This window comes from Anneissia japonica, unplaced genomic scaffold (assembly GCF_011630105.1).
Source record: "Anneissia japonica isolate Jap-2015-1 unplaced genomic scaffold, ASM1163010v1 scaffold6417_len956965_cov193, whole genome shotgun sequence".
NCBI classification, from domain to species: domain Eukaryota; kingdom Metazoa; phylum Echinodermata; class Crinoidea; order Comatulida; family Comatulidae; genus Anneissia; species Anneissia japonica.
Window position 1 is genome coordinate 9,141 of NW_022713977.1, and position 11,577 is coordinate 20,717.

An 11,577-nucleotide genomic window follows, 5' to 3' on the forward strand; every position below is an offset into this window, starting at 1 on the left:
TGTTACTTTTTCGCCAGTGACGTCATGGTAAAATCGTATATAATCGCCTATAACTTCATAAAAAATAGCCAAAAAACGATTTTTAAGGTTGATTCTATTATTAATGGCATATCGAAAATCCACTCTAGAACAAAAAATCATTTTGCTAGTTCTCTTTTAAACAAAATACAACATTTTTATGGAGTTTAAATGGACGGAGGTATATTTGTAAATCAGTAATTGTTCACTCAATCATGTACTTTTATAAGAACTTTATACTTAATCAGCTGGCTGGTATATATAAACACACTCAAAGACTAATCTTACAAATAATTTCATAGTGTAAACATGGTGTTGAAAATAACATACTTAGATAGGCTAGCTGCAATTTGGATTGGGTTTTTGGAGTGTTCCTTGGCTTGGTGAAGCAGCATTAATTCTGCTGCTTTGTGAAACTGTTCTATACATCTGGAGGTTAATTCTGCTAACGTCTGGATAGTTTTCACGTGGATCTCCTGTATGAAGAAAACAAACAAGAAACTGCATTCCGTACAAATTTCAAATACCTACACAGAATTACTACGCATATCATTTGTGCAAATTTAGGTTAATTTGGAAACATGTATATTAGTATGCAAATTAAACATCTAAGCAATTAACACCATCCTTATTTAATCTAAAATAAAATACTTCTATAAGTTATTTATTTATTTATTGTTATACTTTTTATATTCTTTATTCATAGCTAACCCTTGCTATGCTATTTTTATGTAAATATTCTGTTTACAATGACTATAAATGAATGATGATGAATAATAGCAGGCCAGGCACCCAGTGTGTTGTATGATAGTTGGCTGACGAGTCTGCTTCCTGTCAGAGTCAGACGACTCAATGCTGTCCGCTGACTCTTGGTGGCAGTCTGAGAATGGATCGTCATTAAAAATGATCTGTTGTGAAAAATGATCTGTTGCGCACATGTTCACAGAATTGCATTGTCTTCCACTTACCCATCACATTATATTATTGTATGTCTAATTCAACTAACCTTTGGAACGAGGTAACGCATTGGTTTTGATTTTTCTTCGCTCTCCTCTTGATTCTTGTGATCTTTATTATCTGCTTCTTTACATGGAGCATCTTTTCTGTCGTCTGCTAGAACATCAATGTCTAGCTTGTCATTTGCTGTATCATATTTCATATTTGTCTTATCGTCTGTTACTTCATTTTTAGTTTGTTTTTTGTCATCTGCTGAACCATCAGTAGCTTTCTTATTGTCCGCTGTATCAGCCTGAATATGCTTGTCGTCTGCTACATCATTTTCAGTTTGTTTTTTGTCGTCTGCTGAACCATCAGTAACTTTCTTATCATCTGCTGTATTACCTTGAATATTCTTGTTGTCTGCTACATCACGTACTATTGTTATATCTTCCTCCTTATTTGCATCCTTGCTAAGATTTATTCCTATTTCTTTTTCTTGTTTCAGGGTTTCTAACTCTTGTTTGCATTTAGCTAACCACTCATGTGCTTCTCTTTGAACCTGAATACAGTAAAAGTGAACCAATCATAAATCATATTTCAATGATGTCATTAGTAGAAGGTATATATGAACCAATCACAAAACATATTTCAATGATGTCATTAGTAGAAGGTATATATGAACTAATCACAAAACATCTTTCAATCATGTCATCTGTTAAAATCAATTTAGCAATACTTGTAGAACATATTATATATATATGAACCAATGACAAAACATATTTCAATTATATCATTGGTAGAATGTATTATATTTTATATATATATGAACCAATCACAAAACATATTTCAATGATGTCATTGGTAGAATGTAAAATAAATATAAACCAATCACAAAACATCTTATAATCATGTCATCTATTAAAATCAGGCCTTCCCCCTTTTGGAAAGTTTAAAAAAAGGAAAAAAGAAAAAGAAATTAATGATCGCCCAAAATGCCTCAGATGTTATTTCCGTTCACCTAGAAAAACAACAATTTCGCATAGGCATGCCTCCGAACCCCTCAAGGTAGTGTTGTCTCCTCTTCATGCACCCCCACACTTTCAGACATTTCAGGATCCGCCCCTGTTACCTGTTTGATAGCAACTTCTTCATTACTAACCTGTTTAGTGCTAACCAACTAAATACTAGCCTGATTAGTACAAATCGTCTTACTTCATTAACAACCTGTTTAATACTAACCCATTAAACAGTAATACTAACCAGTTTTAATATTAACCAGTAATACTATTTAATACTAACCCGTTTTAATTTGTCTGGTGTTGCAGCAACACTCAGAATAAACAAGTGTTCTGTGATTGTGTCTACAAATGTAGCAGTCTCATACTCCTCCTCTATAATTAAAGAGAGAGAAATAATTAGCAGTCTCATACTCCTCTATAATTAAAGAGAGAGAAATAATAATAATTATAAATAATGCTAAGGATAATGATGACGATGTTTATGAAAATGAGGATGATGATTATAATGACAATTTTGATGATAGTGAAGATGATGATGATGAAGAGGATAATGATGATGACGATGTAGATAATCGGGATGGTGATGAGAATTTTTATGATAAATGATGATAATGACAATGATGAACATGATAATGAAGACATTTGAAAATAATAATAAAAGTATTATAACAATAAAAAATATTAATATCATAAACTGGTACTGCAATATATTTATCATTGTGAATAAATTACCTTCCACGTCCATGTCTTGCAGTTGAAATGCATCTTTTATTTCAATCATTTGGGTCTTGAGTTTTTCAAGCTGATCCCCAGTAACAGTTGCCATGACAGAATGCACTTTACCTTCACTCTGATTGGACAAAATTTCCAGGGCCTCAAGATGAGAAAGACCTAGTGAAAAAACATTAAAATACAATCAAAACAAAGAGTACAAAATCTCTGCCCAGATTACCAAATTTTCTGTGACAACAAAATGCTGTATGCCCATATTTAGTCATGATGTGCCTATATATGGTCATGATGTGATGTCATCATGACAATATTTAGGCATGTCACACGCTTTTGTCAAATAAAGTGTAATAGTCTGGACAGACATTAATTTTTCTCATTCATAAGAATATTTTACTTCACTTGTTGTTGAAGCTATATTTACATCAGAATACAAGTAGCGATGACAATGCCTAAACCATCATCAAACTTTGTAATATGGCCACAAGGAACAAAACATGAACACAATTCAAATAGTAAACACAAATTATTTAAAATTTACTCCAACATGTGTAGCTAAGTTGAGTGTGGAACCCCCAGTATTGGAACATGGACCTATCATCAAGGAAGTCGGACTTTCTGTTGTTGAATGAAACATGAACACAATTCAAATAGTAAACACATATTATTTAAAATTTACTCCAACATGTGTAGCTAAGGTGAGTGTGGACCCCACACCCCCAGTAGTGCAACACAGACCTATCGTCAGGGAGGTTGGACTTTTTGTTGGGGATCTTGTACCCCTCACTGGGGAAACTCTGGCATCACCTCTGGAAAGATACCTTGGTATTTATCAAAGAGTATGCCGTAGTGTGCTCTGTTCTTCTCGTCTTCTTCCTCCTCTTTCAATGCCGTCTTTTCTGCAGCCTCGGCAGCTTCTTTCAATGTCTGCAAGAAAATGAAACTGCTGACCTTTGACCTTATGTGCAGTCATCAAAAAAAACTAATGAGATTCAAATTATAGTGTCATATTCTTATTATAACAAGAATGTACTTCTTATAAATTATATGGGTTGGAGAAATTTGTTGCTAGAAATCCAGGGCATGACATCAATTATTATACTTGTGTTTTCTAGTAATGTAGATCAATTTATATAGCACTTTACAATGGAGTCTCAAAGCACTGTGGATTAGCTCGTACAGAAACTTTATTTTCCTTTAAGGGTCTCTTCCTGTCTGAGCTACCAGGTAAACTGGTATCAACTACTCTCGTCTGTCCACAACAGTGGTATAATTTATGATTATTTTTTTTACAATATTAGGACTTCCTACAGCAATTTTGTTACCTGTGATAAACTAGGTAGGTTGCTTTTAGTAAAATATTCTCTCTTCTTTCGTAGTCCAGGATCTCCATCTTGGATCACATCCATTGTCTTTTTACCTATCATCTCTAGTGCTCCTAGTCCACCTGAGACCTGTCAAAAAATAATTATGAATAAAAAATGATACCAATGTGATTGTACTAAAAAAGATGTTGATAAAAATAACTAAAAAGTGGCAGATCAGTTGCGGTTCCTGGTAGTTTTGGAAAGTTTGAATTGGCGAGACTTTTTTTATTTCTTGTTTTGCAAACTTATTTCTTTAAAGATTGTCAAATTTTGTTTTCTTGTTTAGCAAATAGTTTAGCAAACATTCCGATGGAGGATAAAATAAAAATAAAATTTTATAGTTTAATGTGAACAGTGTAGTAATGGTTAAATGTCTAAAATTGATATAAATATGAAGATATACATATCTTATTTTTTCTGATTTAAAGGCAGCGGTGGGCGTAATAAAAATAATGACAAAACTTTTTTCTGAAATTTTTTGCTGTAGTGGGTGCGCTAATTGCCCAATAAAAAATTTCATTTTCATTCGAAATTATCAATATTGGAGGGCGGCGGGTTATTGCTTATTTGAATAAACAACCCACTTTGAATAAACACCCCCTCTAGAGCCCCTTTTGGAAAAAAACCTCTCCCTGGAATAAATGCCCAAAAAGGTTTTTTTCCCTCGAATAAATTCCCCCCTAAATGACTGTAAATATCATTGTTAATACATCTGTAAGGGAAGTTGTGTGGGAGTCCCCTAAGGGGCAGTCCATCAATGGAAACTTCACACGTTAGAAGTAACCAATTAGAAATTCTGCCTTGGGCAAGCAAAGGCACTCCTGAACCCCTCCGCACCAGGGTTGCAGTTATCATTATTACTATTTGTAGTTAAGATTACCGATTGTAACAACTTTCTCTGTATTTCCTGAACGAAGACACAATTAAAAGACTTGTTCATGCTCTTTTAACTTCAAGACTTTACTATTGCAACGGTATCCTATTTGGACATCCAGACACTCTTATAAAAAAAAATGACAACTTCATCTGAACTTGGTCGCATGCCTAATTAAGCTTACCCCAAAGACCTACATTGGCTTCCAGTTCGACAGCGTATCAACTTTAGACTACGCTTATCCACTTGTTCCCGAGCACTCAGATCAAACACAAGTTCATCAACTTTGTTTTTTCCTGGGTGCTGTTTGAAAACATATGGTTAGAGATCATTTTGAGAAAAATGTGGAATGCACTACCCGTTGAAGTCTGTGAATCTGCATCAATTGACATCTTTAAGAAGCGACTCAAAACTTCTATAATTGCCTCTTTATAACTACATTTTTCTTTTTTTTTTTCTAATTCTCTGTTTCACCTCACTAGCTAGTATTGTTTGGTCCAGGTTAGCAGGAACCTGATCCTAGAAAAGATCAGGACATAACCAATGCAAAATGGAGTACATAAACACAGATCTGTGGTTGGCAGTGATGGTGCAACCCCATACTTCAGTTTGGGTGCTAGCTTGGTGTTTATTGTTTTGTTTTTCTTTCTGGCTTTTTTTTGTTGTCTTGCCTACAATAGTGTCGAGCGCATAAAGACCTCGTTTATTTGCGCTATATTAATCCATCTATTATTATTATTTGTTTGCGCCAAGAGCATCGATGGATACAGGATACATTATTATTGTACGCTATTATTATTATTATTATTATTATTACATTCTATTATTGCATTATTTGGTAGTGATCAATAAGTACTTATGATCGCACAATAACAAATTGTGTTGTAGTCCCATATCTATAGTGATATTAAGGAGCATTTGAGAATACATGTACCAATCTTACACAAAAAAAAACAAAAAAAAAACCACCACATCCTTAAAATAAATGCCTCCATGTTCCCTCAAAATCCTTCTAACGCCCTGGGGCGATTATCCAAGACAATTACGGTATATACATGGCAACAGTCATGCATAATACAACAATTTGTGTTTTACCAACCATGCCAGTGATAGCAGAAGCACCAAAGGAGAAGATGCCATAGCCAGAGTTTGGTTCCTCAGCAAAATTTTTATCAGCTCCAACGTCTCCTTCTTCGCCTACAAAAAATTAAAGTGTAAAATACACTAAGATCAGTGACAGTTTAGCCTAATTTTTTAATAGGTAACAGACAAACGCTTCTCTTCTTTTTTATTTAAAATCTTAATTTATATAGCGCCATTCTCTATCCCTGGTGTGGAATGATGTTGCAATATACTATAATTATTGTATGGGTTTAGATAACAAGCTCCCTGGCATCAGCCGAAGTGGGTCAATCTAAGCACTTACTAAGATATCTGCGTCTAGTTTAAAATGAATTTGAAGTTTTACTGAGTTCTTTACCATTTTCTTCAATGTTCTTTTCTTCTACTGTGCTAATTTCCTCCTTTTCTTTTTCCTCATTTGTAGTGTTTTCATTTCCACCGTTTACATCAGATTCAACATCAGTTTTCTCTTCAAGGGCAATTTCTTTGGGTTGTGGAACTCCTAGTGACGACTCAACGGATTGAATTGCCGAGGATAACCCATGTCCTGCCACATGCATGAAAGAAATGCATATTATTGTTTTTTAAAATTAATCATGTTTAAATACGGGCATACAAATTTGAACACAAAAAAATATGGAGCAAAAATGGTATTAAATACTAACCAAGTCCCGATACTGTTGATGTAGCTGATGAGAACATTGATTTACCCCAGCTTCCCCATCCCCAACCACCAGAGGTTTTCGAACTCTTCTCTGACAATCTATCTAGTGGGCTTTGAAGATTTGACCTTTCAGAATCGCCTCCAGCAGGATTTACAGCCACCTGTGAATTAACAGACAAATCCACCTGTGAATCCACCTGTCTACCTATTATCTGATCACTAGGAGCAACAGATAATTCAGCAGATTGTTCACTGTTATTTACAGTTACACTTTCTTCTTGTATACAAGTTTGTTCAATTTCTGCAGAAAGGGGTGCTTCCTCAATACTTTCTTCAGGTTTTACTTCATTATTTGAGGTTTCTTGTTCATCCGTTGTTAAATCGTCCCGTAACTCAACATTTTTTCCTATTTTATCCTTATTTTCTGATTCCCCATCTTCTACATCATTATTACTTTCATCTACATTTCTAATTCCTTCCTCAGTATTTGCATCAGTTTTATCTGTTGATTGGTTTGGTTTTGTTTCTTCATGGTCGATTGTATCTGGTTGTTTAAGTTCTAAAATTTCTGTTTCTTCTTCACCTTCATCGGCACTTTGAAAATCAATATCACTATCATCACTCTCGGTCATCGTAATGCTGTACAAAAAAAATGATATTTATACAGTGAATTAGTTTAAAAGATGCATAAAGACTATACAGAAGTTCCTACCCCTGAAACTCAAAATTCGGAACGGGGATGCAGGGGTGGCAGCAGGATTTGCTCGTTGCGGGAAATAGTGGCCATGGTTGGGCTTAGCTTATCGTAATCCAATTTAGAGTCTACTAATAGGCAGAAAATACATATATTTTTTTTGCTCCCTGATGAATTGTGGATTGTCTCCCGGACGCATGGGGCCCATGTCCCCCGGTTGAAGTTTTTTCATGGATGCTCTGATCTTTTGAAATGTCAGTAATACTAGGGTAGCCTTTGGAGCTGACAATGTTGATTGTCGGTGATATAGGGAACTGTATGTTGATACCAAAATGCCACTAATTCGCATTTTTTGGTATCTTGGGCTTCGTTTCTGAAAATTTGGGAGAATTTTACAAGACTCAGTATACCGGGAGATGACATGGACAAAGGTTCCACCCTCCTGATTTGATCAGGAGTCTTCCGAATTTACATGCTATTTCCCGATCTCCCGAATTTGTTCAAGTTCTCCCGAATTCCAAAAACTTGGACTAGGCTAGGCCTTAGGCCTAGATATGTTGTACTTACACGGCCTGTAAAAAAACATGGAATTAGCACAATAAAAAAGTTGAAATTAATTACTAGGCCATATGAGTGAAAAACCATTTATGACTCGACACCTCGAAAAACGTTAATGATATCAAAACATTTCGACACTGAGAGCGCTTTTCACTAATTAGTGTGAATGGGGGCGTCCTTCACCTGCAAATTCTGCCGTCTCCCGATTTTTTAGATCTAGGGGTTGGAACATCTGCATGGAAATTTTACGGATTCCTGATTGAATAAAGAGAGTTGGAATACCTCTATAATAATCCGTCTTAGGACCCATTAAAATCTATGTTAATGACCTTCATTTGCATCTTAATACCTTGAAGTCTTACCAATATGTGGCAAAGACAAGCCAAACCAGTCACTCATCGGAAAAATCAATCTTTAGTTATTAATACAGGGTTTAACAGTAAAATGAGAGCTATAAAATGGTAAAAGAATCATTTAAATCTGACACTTCGTTATGAAGTTAAACGAGTTTAAACATACAGCTGTTTAAAGAACAATATTTGAGAAATCAGCCTTCAAAGTTTATGATTTTGGGCATTTCTTAGGCAGAAACCATCACCAAATCGTTAAAAATTGTTGTTTTAACATTGAAAATGAGGAAAATAACAGCATATCATGATGTATAGGTATATATAAAGGTTAGTTTAGTGCAATAAAATAGATTTCCAAAATTTTGAAATTCCAGCATGTTTTGGCCATTATCTCCAAAACAGGATTTGTGACGAGTGACTGTTTTGGCTGGTCTTTGCCACATATGCAGACGATACCTTTGTTTCCAAATGTATTACATCTGATGAAGACTATTGGTTTTACAAAGAGATATTGATAAGTTTTTGAACTGTTCCAAAATTAATTTATTTGCTTTTAAATGCAAAAAATTGTACTGTCATTAGTCATACACTCAAAAGGAGTCGTGTGCGTCCATTGTATGTCCTTGATGGGCATGTTTTGTCGAATTCCAATCACCTTAAGATTCTTGGAGTATTTATCATATTTCCTGGGGATGTCAAGTTAAATAGGTTTCTTCCAAATACTATTGTTTAATGCAGTTTATTCGTTAATAAAGACAAATTGTTTAATGGAGTTTATTTGTTAATAAAGCACAAATTGAAAACAAGGCCACTCGGTATACTTTCAAAGCACACTACGATCGCCAGATTTATGATATGACAGGGAACATCCGACACAAGTTTTAAACTCTTTGCCTCCTAAAGAGAACTTTGACATTAATGTCTTTTAAAAATTTAAGTGATTATTTTATATTTTCAATATTTGTTGTTTAGCTTATTCCTCCAACTTCAACTTGAGTTTAGTTTCTAGTAAATTGATTATCAATAATAATCATCATCCATATATTTTAACATTTAAAATCTAAAACTGACTAGCCTTCTAAATATTCAATACCCTCTAGGCCAAGATTTGTGAGATTGTGGAATACCCTCCATCCAAATATTAGAAAATATTTATTATCTATTATTTGATTTGTTCAAATGATTATATTTTACTGATATTTAAATTAATGTTTTTTGTTGTTCTTTTATTTCGAATTTCATTTTTCCTGAAAGCAGCACATCTCTAATTTAGATGACAGTATTGATTGGTTGCTTTTGCTGCTCCCTGGCCTGGCTGGCTCGGCTTATTATTCTTATATTTTTGTGAATTGTTGATATTTCGTGTTTGTAATGTTTTTCATATGTATTTATAGTTGCCAGAATGAGTAAAATAAAAAATAAAATAAAGTAAATAAACTAGGCCTAGCCTCATTCAGCACAGCTGTACAGACAAGTATAGGCCTAACTAGCTAGGCCCAATGAATGCTTTCAATCTTGCCTAACAGCTGTTACGTCACTTGAGGCGAAATCACTCACTGCAGTAAACTGTCGATGGAACGCGAGACCTACTTACTAGGTAGGGCCTAGGCCTCTATACAATGGCAAGTCTAGCATTCGTTACGAAAACGTCTTCGGTTTATGCTTATAACTAATTACTATAAACAAAACAACTAATAGAAGCTAAACTTTACCTTTATTGTGATTAAATGGTGAATAACAATGTAGACCTATAGGACAACCTTATGACAGGAGCACATACGTAAAAAACGTACACGTGTATTTGGCTTTGATTTGGTCAACTAGACGTCACAACTGTGTTTTGATGATCTAGAAAACATGACGTATGACCAGTGTGATTTGTCAAATTTAGAAGGCGTGGCTATCGATTTCTACATAGGATCTACTTGTGTGTGTGTGGAATTTCAAGAAAATGATCTACTTGTGTGTGTGTGGAATTTCAAGAAAATGAATTGTGTATCTGGAAATTTTAGGTGGTCTCGGGGTTTGGTCTCCATTAGAAACCTCTAAATGGAGACCACAGGCTTGGAGTGGTCTCCAAGCCGCATAATTGGAGGGTAACCGAGTCTGAAGAATACCGTACTCGCGCGAATAAGCGCCCCGGCGCTTAAAATATTTTTTGCACTTTCTTAGGGGCGCTTATTCAAACGGGGCACTTATTTAAACGGGGCGCTTATGAAAACAGAGTGGAAATTGAGGGGGCGCTTATGGAAATAGATGAAAATCGAGGGGTTCTTATGGGAAATTATTTTAATAATTAAAAATTCAAGAGGCACTTTTTGAATGAAAGAAAGATTATATAAAGACATTACGAATGGTGGTTAGAGGAGATAATCGTCCAGAGAACATGGCTCATAACAAGAATGCATGAATATTTACGTAACAGCAAAACAGCAGATGCAATTAGTAGTGGGTAGTGGTCTATAGCTTGTTGGCCAATTGAGATTAGCAGGATGGCAGGATCATTGTATTTTTTCTTGAAAACTCAGATAAGAATGTGCTTAAGGTCAAAAAAAGAAAAAGAGGACGTAGGACTAGACATAGACAAATATGTAAAAAGATTAAAGTTGGAAATATACTGATATACTGTCTCTCCAGGGATTGATTGATTGATTGATTGATTGATTTATTTTCCACATAATGAACAAAAACAAACATATACATGATCAAACATATTCAAAAAAATCTATGTGGATGGAGACCACAATAAGTTTAAGAAAAACTTTAAGATGTGGCCACCATTAAAATAAAAATAAAATACAAAAACTGAAAACATAAACAGGTAGTCTGGTTTCTATTTTAATACATAAGTTAGAAGGCTGAATTACCATACATACGAGACCAGATATCGTTTGATATTAAGTTTAAAAGAAGAAAAACTGGGTAAAGATTTAAAAAAGGGGTCAAGTCAATTCCATAACTTAGGTCCATTATAAAATACTGATTTTTTTCTAAGAGAAGATATACATTTTTCTGTTGTAATATTGTTTTTTGAAAACCTGGTTGGATAGTTATGAATTTCAGACTGTTGGGTTGGGAATAATAGGGTAATATGGATTGGGAGTGTATTACTTATAAATCGATACATAAAATTATAGGTTTGTTGTTTGTTTAGATCAAATATATTAAGTGTATTATATTTATAAAATAAAGGTTTAGTGTGTGTAGTACGACTTGACCCTGAACAAATCCTGAGACACGTTT

The 11,577-nt window shown here is 34.4% G+C and overlaps 1 protein-coding gene across 2 annotated transcripts in view; it reads right to left on the minus strand.

The window, feature by feature from the left end:
• LOC117108837 (protein FAM114A2-like) overlaps window positions 1-10,178 on the minus strand; it is a 14,733-nt gene extending 4,555 nt beyond the window's left edge. The window contains exons 1-10 of one of the 2 annotated variants that reach the window (XM_033250999.1): window positions 10,047-10,178; window positions 6,734-7,371; window positions 6,427-6,615; window positions 6,046-6,143; window positions 4,031-4,159; window positions 3,527-3,632; window positions 2,709-2,867; window positions 2,257-2,348; window positions 1,025-1,516; window positions 349-494 (exon numbers count right to left, since the gene is read on the minus strand). In XM_033250999.1, the coding sequence (XP_033106890.1) occupies window positions 349-494; window positions 1,025-1,516; window positions 2,257-2,348; window positions 2,709-2,867; window positions 3,527-3,632; window positions 4,031-4,159; window positions 6,046-6,143; window positions 6,427-6,615; window positions 6,734-7,364 (2,042 nt within the window). In that variant the 5' untranslated portion in view covers window positions 7,365-7,371; window positions 10,047-10,178. The remainder of the gene's footprint in view (window positions 1-348; window positions 495-1,024; window positions 1,517-2,256; window positions 2,349-2,708; window positions 2,868-3,526; window positions 3,633-4,030; window positions 4,160-6,045; window positions 6,144-6,426; window positions 6,616-6,733; window positions 7,372-10,046) is intronic. The other variant, XM_033250998.1, reaches the window with a different exon arrangement.
• Window positions 10,179-11,577: the final 1,399 nt, after the last annotated feature.